The 22,741-nt window shown below is 44.7% G+C and overlaps 1 protein-coding gene across 1 annotated transcript in view; it reads left to right on the top strand.

Annotated features, from left to right (window-relative positions):
• Positions 1-328: 328 nt before the first annotated feature.
• The window catches only part of LOC146209693 (sphingomyelin phosphodiesterase-like), a 90,259-nt gene continuing 67,846 nt past the window's right edge, over positions 329-22,741 (top strand). The window contains exons 1-4 of the mRNA XM_084580946.1: positions 329-586; positions 3,858-4,049; positions 4,626-4,787; positions 14,381-14,623. Of these exons, the coding sequence (XP_084437072.1) occupies positions 329-586; positions 3,858-4,049; positions 4,626-4,787; positions 14,381-14,623 (855 nt within the window). The remainder of the gene's footprint in view (positions 587-3,857; positions 4,050-4,625; positions 4,788-14,380; positions 14,624-22,741) is intronic.

The following is a 22,741-nucleotide window of genomic DNA, read 5'->3' as shown; positions in this document are numbered from 1 at the left end:
CCCTCCCTGGATTGCAATTGTGAAGGTGTAGCACACCAGGATTGAGCAGGGTATAATGCAAAATATAGAAGTATTCAGCGCTGCACCCACCTTCTGCCCCTTCGTTCAGCCGCGTCGCCATGATAAAGGAGTTTCTGTGACAGGAAAGCTGACTTAGGGAATTTAAAAAAGGATCGGTAATTCTTCTGGTCCAATTTGCTCTATCGGGAGGCATAAAATCTCGATATCGCATTTGGTATTCCTTGTGTTTCTCCTCTGCTCTAAGCGCCTTATAGGCCAGAAAGCAACGTCAATGAATCATTTCGTCTTCGCTTTCAGAGAGGGAGCCATGCGTCCGGTCCTGATCAGTGCCGTGGTGGTAGTGCTGCGCCTTACGAATGCGCAGCTCTCGTACTGGCACGTGCCAACTCGTGCAGACAGATTCAGGTTACGTAACGTCGACGAGGTGCTGGACACCCTGTCTGACAAAGGATCCACCATCGGGCTGGACGAATTTGACGATACCAACTCATTTCACCATCGCCGTCGAAATCAGGCCCTACAGTACGTTGCCCAACTGAACTGGCCCGTCGTTAACATCAAAGCGGTGAGTGTGGGTTGTCGCGCGCGGGTTTTACGCTTTCGACAAAATCCGTCTCGTAGGTTGCCATCTCCAACGCAACGTAAACTAGTGTCTTTTCACGAAAACTGCAGGCGCTGTCCTAGACAAAGCGGTAACTATTCAGTACCTTTGTACTGCTGTGATGTGGAGTGCCACCTACCGTAGTAAATTAAATTGGTTAGGAAGGCGAAAATCTTACTAACCCCAGTACGAAAAAATTCATCCGTCTTTATTAAACCTCTGTGGTACCTCGCAAAAAGGACCTTTTCACGCAGACAGACGGCCAAGACAGAAAGGGGGGAGGAGGGCGGGGGGGGGGTTGATTATGAGAAGTATTCGCAAGTATTCCAAGTGTAGGAGAGAGGAGGAGGTTGTCGGCGTCGTTTGCAGATATGCCCGCGATGTACAGAAACCCATCTACAAGTAAAGCTCCAAGAGGCAGGCCTCGCAAATGATTCAACTGCGAATAGACACAGCAACGTGATCGAGAAGCATAAGATCACAACAATGTAGCCAGACGTGCTAAGAGAGCAGCGCTTCCTCCTAAGAAATCTGTCCCGTTGTCCGCGACCGAACGGCGTACTTGACCTGCTCGATTGGTAGCCCATAAAGAGGAGTACCGTTAACATGGAGTCTGAGGCCAAGCGCCAAAAGTGATCAGTGGACAACAAACAATGGCTAAAAATAAACATGCGGCAACAAAAGATAATGCTTTCGCATTCTCACACTATGCTGGTAGTTAGCGCCTCTACTGATTTTTTTTCTACTTAGTTGTGGGACAGGAACTATGAGTTTGTTTGGAATATGTTCGTTACCTGCACAAGAACGCTAGTTTAAAGGACGCGATTATTCTGCCTCACGGACGAATAGTCCATATTTACAAAGGTTGTTCTGTCCTCTAGGCACTGTTGAAACTAGAGTTGAACATCAATGCTGTGTGATAATTTCATTATATATAGTTATATTTTTACGTGGTGGCAAGCAAAGAAACGGCACAACATGGCGACAGGATGAATGATTGTTTTAATATCTAGCCCAGCGCGAGGGCTCCCCTCGCGCCACTGCTGATCTTCTTCGCAAAAATATTAAGTACGAGAGATTAACGAGGGCAGACAACACTACGCGCGTAACGACGAGATCTGCACATGGACTCGCGGAAGAGCGGATTCACTCACCAATGAGGGAGATAGCATCCAACACTTTAGCTGTGTTCCGTGTTCCCTACGCGTAGTGCACAGTTCCTATATACCGTCATGCGTGAAGGCACACATAGCGTAGACGAGAAGATGACTCATATCGCGATGACGGGAGCATTTTCGGTTCCTCTCCTGTCCCCCAATAAAAACTTTACCGAATGTTGTGGTTCGTGCACAATCTCCGCCATTTCCAGATGGGACGGTGCTAGTATTAATGCGAAAGCATTCGTGGGCTATGTTGCCGCCAGAAGTGTCCGCAAAATGTGTCCCCGGAACTTTGCCTCCTCGTGGTGTCATCAATGACCGCCTGAGTTGTAAGTCATGGTATCAGGAGATGCCGCATCATCGACGAGCCATGATAGATTAATCATTTGACATGGAAGTGTCGAGCCATCATCATGAGTCATGTGAGCCATGTGAGCCACGATTCATTTGAGCCACGGGTCATGAGATGTGAAGTGGTATAAGTTGGTGTAGAAAGGCGTCGACTAGGAGCTACCAACGTTGCGCCAACGCTACTGCTTCCACATTCCCCGTTTTTCAAGCACCGAAACCCGAAAGCCTGCAAGCCTGGGCAACCTTTTCACGGGAAAAAAGAACTAACACAATTGCCAGTAGTATGACTTTGATTCTACATGAGGAGTTTGCGAAATGTTTTCTGTATGCCAAAGTTGCGCGCTAGTACTTCAAGATGAATACCTGTGAAGGTGGCCAGATAGTCGTCCTAGCAGCTTTGTATAAAATATAATATTGTTGCTTTTGAATCTGTAATGGCCTTCGAAGAAAAAAAATATCTGAAGATTACGTTACCTTCTAATGCGAAATTTGAGCGCCGCTCATCAGCTGTTTCAGGTATCGAGACCCGCCGCCACCGCTCCGACGCTCTGATTGTCGCGGCACAGGGGTGGCATTGGAGAAGGAGCGAAGAAAGCAAATAAGTTATCGGGAGGCAGGGGTGGGTACACGCAGCGGCGAACGGTGGCGGCAGGAGCGCGCGTTGCCCCGGCTGTGGAGCTGATTACTGGGGACAATAGCGATGACGACGCGAAACGCAGGGACGGGCGCCAAAGAGCTCCGCTCTGTGCACGCTGCTCAAATTCCAGCTTTTCTAAAAGCTCTACAAAGGCTTCAACAGGCTGAAAACTTCACCCAGGAGATCAGGTGCAGTCGCCTAGGTGAAGTAGTGAGCTGATATATAGAACCACATCATGCAAAGTTTCAACGCGGCCGTGAACAGGCTATCAGCACTGATGGGCCAATTCAAGCTTCTACGAGGTCTACTCAGACGGGCCTCAGTGATTGGTTTTCTTTGTCGAGTACAGTGCAATAGTTACATAAATTACCATTTAAAAGCAACCAAGCTGTATATATGTTCTAAGCTGTTTATTGATGATTGTGTTCTTCTAAACACCATGAAATCAATCCGTGAACAACTTGTTTTTGGACACTAGCCTACAGCCCCTACAAATGTCGCAACCAACCAACTGATGCGACAAATGTGAAATGATAACGTCGGTACAACTGCTGCTCTCTGCGCTAGCTAGAAAAGTAAGCACAAATTTTGCATATCACATCACTAGCAATGCAATTAGAAATGTTAAAATATGCAACTATCCAGAATTCACAATAACATTCCGGCTGAAATTGACAAATCACAAAGACAATATGTGCTCCACCGCCCCCCCCCCCCCCACCTTGTAAGAAGCTTAGATTTCGTAAGTTTCATAAAGCAGTTGCGCTAGTACATTCAGGCTTAATGCTTATAAATTCAAAATAATGTGAATTGTGACCATAGTTACTTTTCATACTAACTATGGATATAGATATAAGAATGGCAGTGCGATCACACAGATATACCAGTTCTCATATTTGTTTGTTTGTTCGTTTGCTTGCTTGCTTGTGTTTATTGAGCACTTTAGGTGTCCCGTTTTGTGCGAAAGCTCTTCACGCCTAGGCTCCTGACAACCGTATATTGCCCAGAGACAATGCGACCGCTAGCACGTCTTACCTTTGCAGCACTAACAAGGTGATCTTCGCGCTTTGGCGGCCGATACGCACAGGTCACAGAAACTTTCAAGACGGGGATAACTACTTCCGAGACATGCTCATCGTGCGAATACGTGATGCACGTGCTGAAGAGGAACTCTGACAAATATTGGATGCCCGTTTTCGTGGCCTTCCTTTGGGCCATCTGCTACATGCAGCGCTTCACCACAACAGAAGTGTGCACGGGTATCGTCAACACCTACAAGGTGAGTGTCACAAACTCCAACCTTTGAACGAAAGACAATAAAAGTTTTTCTGCTCTCTGTATATTCCCTCAGACAAGCTGATAAAATACGATTGAAGGTCTGCCTTTAATTTTAAAAATGTAGCACGATACGCGACTCCCCCCCCCCCCCCCCTTCCGCCGCCGAGGAGAGGAAAGGGGCGTCGCGTTGGCTTCTGCAGGAAATCAGATTTCTGCCTTTGATAAACTCGATGCTGACATTAAACTATAAACAGGTTCTATTTTGTGCCTTCATCGGTTACCTTCAGCGGTGGTTCAATGACAGCGGCGGAATCCAACATTCGGCTCTGTGGGTTTTCTTCTTTTACCGACATTGACAGTGAAATGTGTCGTTATACTTTCTTCGGATTTGCTTCCATGAGACTTGCTTCACACGTGTGCCGTTTTCTTCTTTTCTTTTATAATGCATATCCGGCTTCACGTCCAGCGCAGTGTTACTTCATTAGCCTGTCTTTTACGCGTGTGGCGTGCCCTCCACTCCTGAGGTTTTCCAATTTATTAAACTATCTTTCACTTCTTTCTCTCACTCTCTCTGAAGGATGATTTAGGCTACGTGATGAGGACCACTAGGTCTTCTCCAAACGAGCTGTGCACGTTGATGTTCGGGAGAACGTGCGGAAATCTTACGTCACCCGAACATGTGTGGGAGGTAGCCATTCCTGAGAGACCAGCTGCGTCCAGGCCGGCCTTCAAGAAACGTGTATGTACTTTGATGTGTTCTTTACTGGTAATTATGGCATATCAACGAAGGATGTGCGAAAATGACGGTAATTGTTCCTCAAATACCGACGACCCGCGGCTGTTACGTGGACCGTAATGATGATATGATGCTCATCTCCTGAGACTAATAGTGTCAGGGGCGATCGGTGAGCCATTGCTGTTTGAATAATCTAGGTGAGATGTTTTTATTTTTTTTTCAAACTTAAGGATGGCCTTTGAGATCGACTCATAGCATGAAAGCGGTAGGAGCTCTGAGTGGCTGTCTGTAACACGTACAAGGGAAAACAGCGCAACACGCGAACACCAAAGCAGAGAACAACAAGACGAGCACTGACTGACAACTGAACGTTTATTCAATGAAACAACACCATATATGGAAAAATTACCACACTATCAACAACTGTACAAACCAAAAATACGTGTTTCTACGTAGGATGCGAACTGAGGCGTCCTTCTTTCACCCTTGTTCAGTTCCCCTTCATACCGTGTAAACTATCTTCTTCCTCTCGTTCTACCTACGTAAGATGAAGGAATGTGATATCACTTTCTTGTAGAAACGTGGATGGTTTGCTAACGCACAAACCTGTTTTTTCTTCGTGTGGTAGGCCTCCATTATCTCATGTGCTAAGCGGGTCGGATGCTTGTGCAGGGTATCAGAATAGTGCAGGGAAGGATAGCAATATTCGCAGTCACGGACGTGGTCAACGAGATTAGCAGATTTGATAGCGTCCAAGTTATTTGCATGCTATTTCAAACGTGTACCATATGTTCGATCTACAAGGTTGGTAAACAACAAGGTTCTCTGTTAGCAAACCCTTCGTTTTTTTTACATGAAAGTGAGGTTGCATGTCTTCGTCTTATGTAGCAACACGTGTCTTGTACACTTGTTGATAGGGTGGTCACTTTTCCATATATGATGTTCTTTCACTGAATAAACTTTCAGTTGTAAGTCAGCGCTTTCCTGTTCTCTGCTTTGGTGTCTAACTATTGTGCTGTTTTCCATTCAATATGTTTCACCAACTCACCCGCTTGGCTATACGTGCAGTCGTGGACAAAAGTGTTATAAAACACTCAGCCGGTGGCGGAGCTCGAGAAAACTGCATCCCAACTTTATCTAGCAACATCTATCTGATATCAAGAGAATAGTGGTGGTACCTCATTTTATCCACATGTTTTTACCGATGTCGCTGTCCCTTGAGCTTTTAGCTAGATGACATTTCGATTCAGTTTTTCCGAGGTCTGTCACTGGCTAAGTGTTGTATTCCACTTTTTCTCATGACTGTACGTGTAGCTGTACGTAGAGTAGATGTACTTCAAAATTTATGTGCAGCTGACTGGCTCCCAGATGCCAATCTTTAACTCTGAATGGGAAAGTCGAAGCTTGCACCATCGGTGGTGATGGTGATGGTATGCTTATACAACAGGACCAATTAGAAAAGGGTAAACCCAGCGTGCAAAAAACATATCCGGGTTTCAGTAACAATAGCAGGTAAAATATATGGCTACGGTTAGCTTGTTTATGGACAGGGGCAAATGCAAAGAGGAGAACAGAGATCTATTTAAGTGGGTCTGTAAAGATATCAGTTTGAAGTCGGGGCCGAGATAATCTTATTGGGTGATATGAATGGACACATTGAAAATCTTGATGGATACACCTATGGCTACGCGAAATTAATGCTATAAATGTGTGAGCCCTTCAACCTATTTATTGAGAATAGAGAACGAAAATATGAATACCAGGTCACGTGGGAATTCCAGAATAGGAAAAAGACCATTTATGTCCCTACGAATGTCACTAGAAATCTACTATAAGCTCGCGAGGATCGAAATAGATGAGTAAGGCGCGTACAGCCAGGGAAGTGACCATAAACATATTAACCTGCTGATGGGACACCTGGCTGAAAGGAAAAATCAGGAAGCACAAAGATCAAAGGCACATTTAGCCGACAAACAGCTAGAGCTAATAGCATGAGGCACTGGGGAAACAATAAACACCCCATGGAGGAGTGGGGTTATATTAAGTTAGCACAACTCATCGGTACAAAATGGCCGCAAGTAAAAGAACCAAAATGGTGGAATGGCAGGACTAATCGAAGCTAGTGGAGTAGTGAAATTAAACAGGCAATCAAACGAAGACGGGAAGCTTCTAGAGAACACAAAGGAACTAAAAAAGCGCAACTGTCTTAAGAGGAAATAAAAAATGGGAATCATATAGGAAAAAGAAAGTGGAAGTGTAGGTACTTGTGCGAAGTAAATCAAAACTGCACACTGATAGCTGGATGACCGAAGTGCACGACTAAACTGCAGAGGCGGCAAATAAATTCTGGAGCCATATAAGCTGCCTAGGTTGGAGAAATCATAGGCAGTATGAACAGATTCAAGACGCCGAGGGAAACTGTCCGGAGGGGTGTGACGTCACAGAATTGTATTACATTAGTTATTACTGAATAAATTAAGCTCTATGATGCGGTAAACATTCGGAATGAAGAAATAGTACCAGACAGCATGTAGGAAAGGAGCTTACAATTGGCAAATCTTAACTGGAAGAAGGCAGAGACGAATATTCCTTTCTGTACAACCGTAGGGACTGACGAAATTTTAATGAAGCAAATTAATGGGCTTGGTCCAAGAAGCAATGGACACGTTGTTAAACGCATCGGAAACAGTCACAATAAATAAAGAAATTCCGGAAAGCTGGCGACGGGGTAGGTTGAATTTATGCAATAAAGGAAACGGAGATAGCAAGAATGTTACATCATTTATACCGATCATAACAACCTGAGTTACGTACAGGCTCACAGTTCAGGCAGTGAAACTAAAAATGCAGGCGTAGATAGAAAGTAATAATGTACTCGGTGAGCTGCAGAACAGATTCAGGAGTGGTAGGTGCCTAGATGATGGCATTTTTCGCAATAACCCAATGCGTAGAAAAAGCCAGGGTGGTAAGTACACCGCTGTATTTAGCCTTTCTGGGCATAAGTGGTGCATACGTCAGTGTAAATAGGGAACCTCTGTAGAACATACTCGAGTCTGAAGGCATGGTAAAAAAGTAGTTTAACTACTAAATGAAACATACAGAGGTAATAAAGTTGAGTTTGCGTGGGAGGGGTAAAGAATACGTCTGTTGTCGAGATATGCAAGGGACTAAGGCAACCATGTCTGCTATTACCGCAGTTGTTTATTATTTATATGAAGAATATGGAAACGTGTCTGTGAAAAAGCAACCTTGGTTTTAATCTTTCGTATAAGCTATAGGTGCAACAGATGTCGAACAAAAGCTTGAAGAATTAATGTTGCCGGACGACATTATTCTATTAGCCAATAATCAGGAAAATTTAGAAATATTGGTAAATGCATGTGGACACGATGGAGATGCAATCGGCTTTACCTTCTGCGCAATTAAGTCGAGTCTGATGGTATTCAACCATTTCAATGATGAAAGGCTCACAATGCAAGGGAGTGAGATACCAAGCCTGGCAGAATATTGTGACGAACAAGTGGCTCGGGGTGGGGATAATTGAAGGACAGGTACACATGGAAACATTTGAGCAGGCCACCTGTGCGAAATATCAAAGGGGTGCCGCGATAATGAAGCACAAATCAGTATGGGGATACAACAGATATGAAGTGTTTAAAAGTATTTAGAAAGCAATACTGCTACCAGGCCTTACCTTCGAAAACGCAGTATTGTGCTTAAGGGCAGAAGTCCAGTCCGGGTTAAACATAAAAGATCTGTGAGAAGGTTAGCACTTGGAGCCCACGGCGAAATTAAAAACGGAGCAGTACAGGGAGTCATGGGCTGGGCAACTTTCGAGGCACGAGGGGCGCAGAGCGAAATATTGCACGAAGGATGCCTCAGGAAAATAGGCGACAATATGTGGACGGATAAAGCATTTAAATACTTTCACCGAATGTTCATTGGCTCGCAGTGGCGGAAAATAACGAGAAAACTAACTAGGAAGTGTGTAGGAAGGCACAACGGAGAAATAAAGAAAATTAAACGACAGTTAAAGAAAACAGAAGCTACCAAATGGAATAAGTCAAGGAAAAAAGCCGGTCCCAGACATGGTGTAAGCTATAAACCAGATTACGCGAAAGACCGCCCGACATACAGAAAGTTCAAACAACTCTTACGTATCTTTCTGGGCGACTTAGGAATAGGATGTCTTACTTGGAATGCAACGTTGCTTCCAGGTTCAGTTGCCCTCAACCTCGCATCTTAAAATAAAAAGCGCAAGTTGGCAGCTCCTGCCTTATAGGTCATGTCAAGTGGTCACGTGACACCTGCTATTTGCTTTTTTTTTCTTTATTGCCTGTTTTGAGTTCACATCGATTCAAAAAGGATCCACAATAATTGTAAAACTCGCAACAACCAGACTTCGGCTGTCACGAAAGGTTTAAAATTTTTTGAGGACAGCCAGTTCATCGAGCACACTGATCCAGTCAGGTGGATTAGAAAGCACCCGATACGTTTCTCTAAGGAGCAGCACACTCTCGATAAAGTTCTCGCGTACAGAACGCGTGTTGACATCTGCATGTTGCACTTGCATCCTTGCTATTTGCCACTTAGCAGAGCCATGATCGTGGGTTCTCACTCTCAACGCCGACGCCGAGGTTTTTTTTAAATAACAAGACGTTTGTTGCTATCACGTTAAAAGGTAACTTTCACAGGACGCAATGGCACAACCTAATAGGGCTTCACACCCAGAAATTGTAGACAAGCGCATTTTTTTCAATCACCTGTCACTGGTGAAAAAGCTTTTTTTCGTATAGAGTTGTTGCAAAATATCAATCAAGACCTCCATCGACCAGTATTATGGAGGATAGCAATTCTCAGATAAATATCAAAAATGTGGACTACTGATTTTCTTGAATCACTAAATTTTAGTCGTGTGTAATGGCGTTGGAATTCAAATTAAATACAATTTATTTTCGTGAACACAATGGAGAGGGCTCGAACAAAAGTGAAAGAAGATCACTTGTTCGCATTTAAGTTTCATACGGTAAAGACAGAGTTGTATTTTAACGATAAGCTGATATACATTTACAGAACAAAGCAAAATTGCAAATTGCACAAATCAAACCAAAAAATGTAGCTCAAGTATAATATTTTCAATTGTACAGTTCTAGGTACAGTATGTACAATGCAAGTGAAAAGAAGTAATATATTCAATCAGGTAAGGCGATACCAAACTGTACAGTTCCGACAGTATTTATAAATTAACTTGCTTATAATTGCTCTTAGAGGTGTTAGTGCAGTTAATGTCAACTTGTTGGCTGTGAAAATTGTTTAGTAATGTTGGTAAAGATCGCATGACAGAGAATATTTTGGCCGAAGCTGGTGCGTGAAAGAGAAATTTTTTATGGTTGAGAAAAACGCGAGTCAAAAGGCTTGTTGACTTACTTAATTGTGCTATTGATTTAAGTTCCTGCTGGTTGTTGTAGAGCTGCTGTTTATATCGTTTGACTAGTGTGTATAAATGTAAACTATGTACACTTATTATTTTAAGCCGAGTAAAACATTGACCATTGTGAGCTTGTGAGTCAACCCCTAAGATATGATGAATAACCATCGTTAAAGACTAGGACGAAGAGCAAGAAGAAAGCAGGAAGGGCGCTGACTCGCAACTGAAGTGTATTGAAAAAACACAATATATAAACCCAAGCCAAGGAGCACTAAACCTTACATTGAACAAAAAAAAAAAACAAGTCCCAGCACACATACCACGTTCAAGAAACCCAACCTCATTATCTAAAAAGCAATTGACGGTTCACTAACACATTTTTCACCTAATCACATGATATGCCTGGCTTTAATGATTTCCCGGTTTATCTGTGCCGGATGGGAATCCACAATATCTGTCTGTGTTAGAAAAGGATGGCAGCCATCACACCCCTTACAATGCGCAACCAGATTAGAGCCTCTACCGATCTCTAAAGATCTCTTGTGCTTTCATAACCGAACATTAATACACCTGCTCGTTTGAACCACATACACTTTATCACAAGAAAAAGGAATGCTGTATATCACTCCTACTTTACATGGAACAAAGAAAACCTCAGGCTTCACCCGACACGTGTTTCTTTCCCGGACATGTTTCGCTGCTTTGTTCTTAGGTATACGCTACATATATTTGACATTTTATTTGGTGCTGATAAAACCACACTAACATCATACCTCCTGGCAAAATTTTTCAAATTATGTGACAGACCATGCACATATGGCAGGACCACATATCTGTTTGCATCTCTCTATCCAGCCTTCTCCTGCTCCCGTTAACTGCGCACGACTGTTTTACTTTCTTTTTTTTTACTTTTTTTGATCAGTTCATCACAAGTTCTTAATAAGACGCGAACCGGAAATCCTGCGTTCGCTAGCCTAGTTAGTTGTTCATTAAAGATAACTCGCATATCATGAAAGCATGACTTTGACAGGACTGCCCCCAGGCTAGACAGAGCAATGCCATCTTTTACAAGCTTAGAATGTTGTGACCGATAATCTAGTAGCGGCTTCGCACTCCTTGGCGAATACCGCCGACGAACATGATGGGCACAAAACTTCTTGAGGTCTAGGAAATGCACTTCATTCTCTTGTAACATTTTCTGAAATGTAAATATCAGACCCAGCTCTTGCGCTTCAAAAACTTTAAGAATATTCATTGGTGTTGAGCTACCATTGCAACCTTTGTACAAGACCAGAAAATCGTCAACATGCCGCGAGATTCTTATCCCCAGCCCTTGCAAGTTTTTGGTAATCAGTTCATCGACTCTGCTTAAGAAAATGTCACTTAGAACCGGAGCGACATTTGAACCAATACAGATGCCTGATTTCTGGGCATACAAGGAACTGTCAAATTCAACAAACATATTTTCAAAAAATGAGATGTCAATTCCAAAAACGACCCGGCTTATATACCACAGTTGTTTCCAAATGCAATATCATCATTCTGTACCGAAATGCACATTCGCAGATTGGTCATGGGAGCTTCATGAGCGATCGAATAAAATAGATCCTCGGCATCGATGCTAACTGCCGAGCAATCCCCTGGGTCCATTTTCAAGTACCCTACCACCACCTCACAGTTCGTTACAAGATATGAATTTTCCAAACGCAAAGTAGACTAATATTTCTGCAAATAGTTTGAGGCAATCCATTCTCCGGGGCACTTCTCAGAAATTATCGCTCTGAATTGTTCCCCAGGGCTATCAGCTACACAGAAAAGAACATGTCCAGAAACCCTGATTTGGCATCTTTTACAGCTGTGGCCAATCTGCCTAAATTCAGTTCCCCTAACAAGCGCAACGCCTTGTTAGTATCCTTTGACACCACCCTAAAATTGTTCTCAATAGCCTCTAGCGCTTTTTGGATGTACAAAACCCTGACAGAATGACAAAACGGCCGTCTTTATCTGAGAGAGCGACCTTAAGATTCCTAGTGACCATGAAATCAACTACGGGGCTAATACTTAGACTCACGTTGGCCCCGTTCTGTCCTCGAAGCAACATTCACGCATTCCAAAATGAAGCATGTGTGCGAACTGTGTTTCACCAGCGTGGCCAATTGCGCCTGACCATTTCCACCTTGCTAATTGGTGACAGGCGAGGCTTCGTTGCAAACTTTGGGCCATTGCGAAGCCCTGCAAGGTGTCGTTCTGACACGCAGGCATCCCCAAAACCACAACTTCGCCAGGCGATGTCCTGTTCCTTTTATTCGGCGGAAGTTGTAGACGAACACTTGCCCAGAGGAATTGCGCGCTATTGTCCGCAATCCTGCTTCACTCCTGGTAGGAGTGTTTCCCGCGACCTTATTCTTCGACACTACAGACGACGCGCAGATTGTCCTTGTAGTAACGCACCTGCCGCCATATCTCGGAACACAGTAAGCTGCACATCCTACGGCTGTGACCCTGCGATGGATGTAGAGGCCCAAAAATTGCTTGCACCTCAGGAGGGCAGCGGCCTAACTTCTTATACCAAGAGGCGACCTGCGCATTGCAGAAACCAACGGCAATTAGTGAGGCAAGCGTCACTTGGTTGAAAAGGTTAACAAACGATAAAGAGCCCTGTGTACAAGAATTATACTGTAATAGAAGAGACATTTGGGCAAGTTAGTACGGTGGCGTGATGAATAACCAGCGCTAAATACTAGGACGAAGAGCAAGAAGCAAACAGGACGAACGCTGACTCGCAACTGAAATTTATTAAAAAAACACAATATATAAACCCAAGCTAAGCCGCACAAAACCACACATTGAACAAAAGGTTGTCGGTTAGATAGCGTTCCCGGTAGGTTTTGCCGACGTTCCCAGACATAGTGGCGGATGCAAGTGATTAAGGCGGTAGCACAGGAAACGAAACATATTTATAAACCTTTTTTTATGCGTACGAAGAACTAGCCTAGCAAACCTAATACACATTCCAGGTGACGCGTCAAATCTTAAGCATTGTGAGCAGCTTACGATATCGTCTTCTTTCTGCAATATTATGGCGAATCGTGCGTTGTTAATACTTCGTAAAGTTCCAGTGACTTTAGTGCTTCACGGCTTTCTTCGAAGCAGCAGCCTCTTTTGCGACAGCGCTGTGCTCTCATACATATTAAGCACGCCTGAGGTTTGACCTTGACAACGTTCCGAGACACATGCAGCGTGCGCGACATCCGCACCCAACCGCACACACAAAAAAGGTACACTGCATTAGAGTTATTCTACAAATCCGATCGAACACCGGCTACAATACTTAAGAACCACAGCGAGTGCCTGCTACTCCGTCGCCGCTGTCATCGCAGGTTCATGCTAAGAACGACGCTACTTGATAGCCAGCTCCGTTGCCATAGCAACTGGCGCGAACTCCGCTCTCTCTATGAGCACGCCCATTCCGCTAAGCTTTCCATCTAACTCCCCGTTTTCCTCTTTTCTACGTATGTTGATCCACGATGGGACAAGAACGCCACTTTTGTACGGTCCATTTTTTTATTATTTAAAAAATTATAATCGGATAAAACTGAATTTTGTAGTAACTTCCACACGCTATTCTTTCCCGACAGTTGCCTAAAATAAAACTAAGCATCAGAAAAGATTACCAGCTCAAGAGTTTTGATGCCTCTAGCTTCTAAATAAATAACAAATTTTTCAAGAGCTGATTCTATTTACTGTTAAGCGGTGTAATGCACACGCTCTGTGTCATGGCCCATAACTGCTGTTTTCTTTCTAAGCTTAATTCTATAATATTAATAACGCTTTCGATTTAAAACATACAGCCTGGAAACTTTTTCTCTCGACTTTCTTTAAGTGCTTGGTACGGATACTGCAAGAACCGTAAAGGTAATGTCTTTACTACGCGTTAGAGGATTGCACTATTCCCATCGATGCGTTCATTACATCATATTCCAAGATTTCACAGTTATTTCGGAGTTAAATGCGATGTCCAAAGAAGCTAGATTTGTCGAAAACTGAAGAACCGCACAAAGACACACAACGATCCGCGCCTGCTAGTAGATATATGTAGGGAAAAGAGCCGAGATGTACCAACATCGCATGCAAAACGCCGCGTGAAACGCCCTATGCGTTCTTTCAGGTGCACATAAGAGAAGACCTGGAATCATTCCGCGTACTACATCTGTCGGACACGCACTACGACCCCGAGTACGCGCAGGACAGCCTGGCGTCGTGCGACGAACCCCTTTGTTGCCGGCCATGGTCCGGAGAAGTGCAGAACCGCAGCGATGGCGCTGGTCGTTGGGGAGACCTGCGCAATTGCGACCTTCCCTTCGGCACACTGGAAAACATGCTTAAGAACATCGGCCGCAATAAACACGAGGTGAGATATTCTATTTGTTCTCTTCGAGCTCCAAACATCTTATTTGCGCTTGTAATACTTCTGCGTCCCTGTGTCTCAAATAGTGCCCTTGACTTTTGCAATGTGCTCGCCATCACCGAGCGATGTTACCATGGTGAAATAGAGATGAGAAAGGAGTCACGAAATTGATATTACTGGTACCTGTTTGACGAAGGTCTCACCTCGCCAGGATTCTCGTTTGTGTTTATTATGCCCTAGACTGGCTACTTCCTACACTTTCTGACGATGAAAAATTTCAATTAAGCTACCGGGCTGCATTCTGGCTACTACGACGTTTATTTTTACTCTTTTATTATCCGCAATTCAGCAATCGGATGTACAATAGCAAGCAAATATAGACAACTCATTGTTTGCAAGTTTTGCTAAGATGGCAGAAAATACGAGCTCGTCGTCACCGGCAGCGGGGATGGTGTGTATCGACGGAATCTCGCGCGGCACAACTTTGAAGGCACGCTGGTAGGCGATTGCAGTAGTGCTATGCGAAAATTAGAACTTTTCGAAATACGGATCGAATATCGTCATATTCGATTCGTTAAATAAATAATAAATGTAAACGGAAATTTATTATAACCTGTTCGAATATTATCGCAAATTGTCAAATAATTTTCCTATACTTTTTGAATAACTGACACGAAATAACGTCTGTGTACCTCCGACTACTCTCTCAAAGGCAGCGTCAGCTCCGAGCACGTACAGCTTTCTGTCATAATCAACCTGCGTGAGTACCAGAGATGACCGCGTTGGGGAGCCTACAGGTTTCTGCATGGCTGCGACGCGGTCCATTCGTACGGAAGCATTTATATTGCAGGTCATATCGGACGTATCTACAACCGCGGAGGTAACTTCTCACAGTCATGTCACGGCTCACGCATCGCTGGTCTGCCGAGAAGTGAAGTGGCATGACATGTTATGTTTATTCACTGAACATTTGATTAATTTTCGTAATAAATTGTTGAGGTGAAGTTTATTATGCGTGCGACACATAACATGAGAGTTGCATGGATGTTGTCAGTTCATACTCATAAATCTCTTCACTCTCTATATGCGGTCACCTGGTGACAGCCAGAGGGAAACACGCGGGTTAAGTGAGAAAGAAAGAAAGCAATGCGGTTCAGTAGAAGGAACAGAAAACGATGAGGTCGCATAACGTTTTCGAAGAGCCAACAGTGGGGGAAGCGCCTTAAGTTACGCGGATGAAAGTGGAGTGGAAACGTCGCTCCGGTATTCGTAATCTCTGATATATTGCATCATGGAAAATAGTCCACTACATGCACTGATAAAAACGTAATTGGTGTCGATAAAAACAACCAGCGTGTCTAAGTGGTGTTGGTAGAGATCGATATTTGAGTCCGCTAGAGGAGATCAGCGTATCGCCTTTTCCCATCATAGCTATCACTCCACCAGTTATAGCGCCCTACCACAGTGCCGCTACTACCAGGCTGCTGGTCTGCTTCTCGTGCTCGCAGTCGTAAGTCACAAGTGAAACGAATTTTTAGGGGTCTGCACTTGCTCCCTTCTGCGCGCCGCGCAACGCCCCTGCTTCGGCACCCCTTTGCTGGCTCATGATCAGGAATGAAGGTGAAACAGGCATTCCGACATGCCCACAGAAACGCAGTGGTGTATGGGCTGTTTATTAACGTGGAGACGGGCTCGTCCAAGTGCGTCTTGTGCGAATTGGTTCTTAAAACGCCACCTTACACAACGACGCCTTTGGCCAACCACATCAGACGGCATCAGAAGCCCGCAAAGAATATTAGAGCGGAACATCTGCTGCTCAGCAGCGTTCTGCGTCAAAGAAAAGACATGTAAGTGCTACTTCGTTTTTCAAGCCACTACTGAGCCCTCAGAGCTCCCGCGCCGAAGCACTTGGAGAAAACTGCTTCCTCCATCGTAACTGGCTTGCATTGCTACTTTATTGTCTAAGATCCATGGTTCCAAACCCTGATATGGTACACGGTGCCCTAATGCAAGCTCCCCTCTTGTACGATATTCTATAGAGCCATCGTGCCTTAAATATGCAATGCTGTCAGGTGTTCCGTCCGTGAGAAGCTGCACAGTGTCATCAACGCGAATGAAGGCTCTATTGTCATCACAAGTGACGGCTGGGCGTCACGAGCTGGGGTCAGTTACGCGTCAGCGACGTGAGACTTGTTGAGCGACGACTCCATGCCTCAGAATGTTCTTCTTGCGTGCCGCCACCTGCGTGCAAACCATACTGCACAGAACCGGCGTCGTCTACTATTGGACTTTGTGAAAGAGTGGGACATACCTGAGGAGCTTCCATGCTATGAAGTGACTGGCAATGCTCGGGACGTAGCGTCAGCGATTGGGACAACACCCTGTGTGCACGCTGCTTGTTTTGCGCGCAATGTGCAATTTTCAGCTCAAGGCGAGAAGAAAGAAAAACACTGATTTGCAACGTGTGTGGAGACGTTGGGCTATCGTTGTACTCGATAAACGAAGCAGCAGCACGAGAGCAACACAACCAGAAATGCAAACGAGAATGTGTATGGAAGGAGCCATGCACTGGAAGTCATACAAGATGTACCGACAAGATAGAATAGTGAATACGCCATGCTACCGCACTTGCAAAAGCTGAAGTCAGCTGTGGCAGTAGACTCGGTAGAAATAGATTTTGTTGACAATCTGAGCACTCTTGAAGAGCGTCAAGTTGCAGCATTTGTGTTAGTGCTGCAACCGATTGAAGAAGCCACTACCGCTGCTTGTTCCGAGACCGACTCAACATTGCCTCTTGTTATTCCCCTTGTTCATTGTATTCAAGTTATGCTTTCCAAAAGACGCTAATGGAGCTGAGGAGCTAGAGTTTTCAAGGAACTTCCTGAGGCTTGTGAAAACAAGCTATCAAGCTATAAGCACACAGATAACCCATGCTGTTACCACTCTGCTTGATCCTCACTTCAAGGATGTCCCTCTTTTATTCAGTACTTCAGGAACAGCAAGACTAAAAGTTGTTACAGTTTAGCTCACAAGAACCCTCTGCACACAGCAGAGAAACCAGTGATGAGAACACTCATCACTGCAGGGAGCGTTTAATACATCGGTATCATCAAAACACCAAATGAAACCATCTTATTTGATCCAAGCAACGTCACACAATTTTCAGTGCCCAGTGCTGCTTCGCGATAGCAGTCCATTTCAGTGGTGGCACAGAAATAAAACATTACCAAGTATGAAGCTCTTGCAACATGGCCAGCAAGTACTTTATCCTTCAAGCTAGTGAGATGACAAGCGAGAGACTCTTCTCACCTTGCTCCAACACAGTAACTAGTCGACAGGAATCACTTTCCTCGGACACTGTCGAGCACTTTGTTTTCTTGCACGGCAACTCGGTATGGTTCAAGCGTCCCTGATATTTCTCAGCAGACCTGCTGTGCAATTTTACAGCCAAGGACCACGTTTTAGTGAATACCCTGGTTACATTATCGATCTGAGGACTACCTTTATTTGTACTCATTGTAAAAGCAATCTTGTTGCGTACATTCCTGCCACTGAAACATACCTGGCCTTTCATATTGTTACCGGGAAACGCGGGACCAAAGTGATGTGCTCATTGACAAAGACGACGACCGAGGAACACGGGCACGGCGAAGCGTTGAGAAAGAGGACGACGCTGACAGAGTGGATACTGCACGGCTACTGAAGTATTAGCGTCGAGTTCAGCCCATCGCAGTGCCGTTACATTAAGTACTTCCCCGTAACATCTTGGTGCAGGTGCGGGTTCGACACAATCTGACGCTGGATCTCCGCAGTGGCCGTCACCTCGGAACCGTCACGATGACAACCGACGCGGCTTCATCTACCTCCGCAACTCCAACTGTCGCCGTAGCCCACATCCGTGACCCTGGCCCAATCTGCGGTACAGATGAGGTCGATGTCGAGAACTGGCTTTCGCATTATGAGCGTGTTAGCCAGCAAACAGGTGGGACGCCACGCTGATGCTGGCCAAAGTCATCTTCTACCGTACTGGCACGGCACGCGTGTGGTTTGAAACACACGAAGCAGATATACCCTCCTGGGATGTTTGCAAACAAAAACTCCGGGACCTGTTCGGAAAACCGATTGGCCGTCAACTCGCCGCCAAGAGGGACCTCGCCACACGTGCCCAGACATCTACCGAGCCTTATATTACGTATATACAAGACGTTCTGGCCCTCTGTCGAAACGTTGATAAAGACATGACAGAACCTGATAAGGTGGGGCACATCCTCAAAGGCATAGCCGACGATGCCTTCAATCTTCTACTCTGTCGGGACTGTTCTACGGTTGATTCCGTTCTGCAGGTTTGTCGACATTTCGAGCAGGCCAAACACAGACGCATTGCACATCGTTTCGATCGGCTCCCCAACACTGCCCCTAGCTCCACGTGCGAGGATCTGCCGACCCTAAGGCAACCTTCCAACACTGAAAATGTGACCCGCATCGTGCGCCGTGAACTGGAAGCGCTCGCGCCTGCTGCATCCAACCCGCCCTTCTCGGACAGCAACCTAGCGACGATATCCCTCATTCAAGCCGTCGTTCGTCAAGAGGTTGCCAACTTGGGCGTCCCCTATAGCCACACGGTGGAACACCACAGTGTCGAGCCCCGTCCCTCCCACGGTCGCCACCGCTACTCCCCGCAACACCTACACGCCATGCTACCGATACCGCAATCCTGATGAGTGGCGCACCCCTGACGACAGGCCAATCTGTTTCATGTGCTCGCGTATTGGCCACATCTCTCGCCCACATCTCTCGCCCACATCTCTCGCCCACAGCGGCTGCGGCCACATCTCCGCCACTGCCGCAGCCGCTGGACATCACCACCTCGACGTTTTTCTTGCGTTGACCGCTACTCCGATTACGGTCACCGCCGTTTCATGCCTCGTTATGAGCCGCCCCGCACCGATACCACTCCGCCTCCTCCTGTGTCCAGTCGCTCTCCTTCCCCGCCAGCCCGCCGTTCCCGTTCACCTCTTCCTAGCCGCAGTTCCTCGCCGTCCTCTGCCGGCCGCTTCACGGGAAACTAGCCAATGCAGCTCCCGGAGGTGACGCTGCATTGGTACCCCGACCTGGAAATCCTCTACTGCCCATTTATTCGCCCTGTAACCTCCTCTCTCTGTTCGTGGATGGTGTTCCCGTCTCTTCCCTCATTGACATTGGTGCCCAAGTCTCGATCATGAGCTCATCGTTTTGCCGCCGCCTCAAGAAAGTACAGACCCCCGCCGCTTCGCCCACCGTTCGTGTTGCCGATGGCAATACTGCTGCCGTCACTGGGCTGTGCACTGCCCGAGTCACCCTTGCCGGTCATCACATCCCTGTTTTTTATTTTTTTATATATATTTATTCAGTGACTGTGTGGGAATTACATGGTACTGCCCGTGGGGCAGGACAAAAGGAGGTAATTAGTCTCCTGACGAGGTCCTGGCCCCACTGGGCGCAACAGCAGCGGGTACAAAGTACAGGCAATGCACATGCAACTACATACAACAATCTTCACCGTATATAACTACACATGAATAAAAAAAAAGACAAGGAACAAAACACCGAGTTAAAAACTATCACCGCAGTACAATATACGCATTCAGACACGTGCCAATAACGAAACATAAGGAAATGCAACAACAGTTATGAAACTCTGGAACAATGCAAAGGAATAGCACAATACATTGCGATTTCGCATCTACTTTAGTCATGTATTTGGTTTTCTATTGAAGTGAAAAGAGGTTTTATTCTCCGTTTAAAAGTTGACAGACTTCTACTTGTTCTTGCAATATCAAGTATGTCTGGGTAATTATTACATAGTTTCATGATTTGATGATCAATTGTCTGTTTAGCATAATTAGTCCGAGGTTTATCTACAACAATGAAAGTTCTCCGCAGATTGTGACCAGTATCCCTATTTATTAGATAATGACTAGAAAATCGATTATAATTGCTCGACACTTCAGATAATACGTACACAGATAATTTCTCCTTATAAATATCGTGGAAAGGTAGAATATTATGTGTTGCCATGAACGTTTCGGTGTCTGAACTTTCCTATATAATGCTCTAATGGCCCTCCGCTGCAGTGCAAATAGTCTGTCATTATCACTCTTAATTCCGGTACCCCATACTGAACAACAGTAATTAAAGAGAGAGTGTATTAGTGAGAAATAGAGCTGCTTTTTAAGCCTGACAGGGATAAGATTTCGAAGGCGGCTGAACATTCCAATACATCTCGCTACTTTCATTCTTACATTTCCCACATGGTGGGACCATGTTAGGTTTGACTGGAAAGTAACACCTAAGAATGTATGACAATCTACACGCTCAGGCAAAGCATCATTATAGTACAGGGTCACATTGTTGAGAATGGGCTTGTTTTTTGCAGAAAATATCATATATTTTGTTTTGCTAGTATTTATTTGAAGCTTGTTTGTATGTACCCATAAACCAAGGTCATTCAGCCATGCGTTCGACGTGGTCTCAAGTTCCTCAAGGCTCTGCCCAGAAAAAACGACACTTGTGTCGTCAGCGTACAGCAGCACCTCATCCGCAGTTGAAATGTTAATGATATCATTTATATACAGTATGAAAACAACGGGCCGAGTATAAAGCCCTGAGGAACGCCGTATTTAATTATTTCTTTTCCTGACGTAATGCCATGTATGGAAATAAACTGAGACCTCCAGTGTAAATAACTGCGTATAAGACTTTGTGTTGTGCCTCTAAAACCATATGCCTCAAGCTTACTGAACAAGATATGGTGTTGTATAGAATCAAACGCCTTACGAAAGTCTAGGTAGATTCCAACTGTAAATAACTTGGCTTCGATGTTACTGATGATTTTATCTTTAATATGCAGCAGGGCCGTTTCGGTCGATTTCCCCTTCAGAAATCCGTACTGCTGTTCAACTATCACTTTCCTTGACGATAAAAAAGTGCTAAATCGTTTATATAGGATTCGCTCTGCAACTTTGGAGAACAGGGACAACACTGAGATTGGCCTGTAATTGTTTAACTGATTGTATAACTGATTGTATTTGATGGGAAGATACCAAGGGCTAGCATTCGATTGAAAATATGAGATAGGGGCTTTGCTATGTCATCTGCAACTGCCTTAATCGGTAGGGCTTTAATATCATCTTCACCAGCAGCCGATTTGTTGTCAAGGGAATTCAAAATAGAAATAACTTCATTCTCAGATGTAGGAACAAGAAATAGACTGTCCTTTACGACATTATTAATATAACTTAAAGGGTTGCACTCTGGTTGGTTACCTGGCACGATCATTGGAGCTCCGACATTTATGAAATAATTGTTAAACAGACTGGCTAACGATTCACGGGAGTATGTTCTTCCATTAATTTCCAGTTCTAATGGTAAGTCAGGCGTCGGGGCGTTGGTCAACTCACGAAACACTTTCCATGTTCTGCTACTACTTTGGGTTGAGTTCTCAAACTTGCGTTGAAAAAATGCGAATTTGGCTTTTTTTAAATCTGAATTTAACCTATTCCTGAAGCATGCAATAGTTCGACTTCACACGTTTTTAGAAAAAGGCTGAACATTTTTTCCTTCCGTTTGATGCGCTTATAAAGATCCTTAGTTATCCCTGGTTTCCGGGCTTTTTTGTGCTGAAGTATCGTTGATAACGGAAAGGCAACATTATAGCAATGCTGTAGTGTAGAAATGAATGCATCATATGACAGAGGGATCGCTTGCAGCGTACATGTTTGTCCATTTTGAACTAGCCACCTAAGACGTGAATAAACTAACACTATGGTTGTTAATGTGTCTTTTAGTGTGTTTTATACTTTGAGAGTTGCTTTCTATGGGAAGTGCTGCAAATATAGATAAATGATCACTTATATCCGAACACAAGACACCGGATAAAGTTGTCTCCTTAGGAATGTTTGTGAAACAAAGATCAATCAGCGTGCTTGAATGCATTGTTACCCTAGTGGCTTCGGTGATTAAATTTTCACAACCATTTGCAAGCATGACTTCTAGAAGTTGGTATTTTGGTTGCTCAGCTGAAAAAAGGTCCACATTGAAATCACCAATGACAACAACGTTCCATTTTTTGGCGTTTGCTAA

The sequence above is a fragment of the Amblyomma maculatum genome, chromosome 1, assembly GCF_055883805.1.
Source record: "Amblyomma maculatum isolate TAMU_Amacu chromosome 1, ASM5588380v1, whole genome shotgun sequence".
NCBI lineage: Eukaryota > Metazoa > Arthropoda > Arachnida > Ixodida > Ixodidae > Amblyomma > Amblyomma maculatum.
The sequence above is the reverse complement of the archived record's forward strand: the minus strand, read 5'-3'. Positions and strand labels throughout refer to the sequence as shown.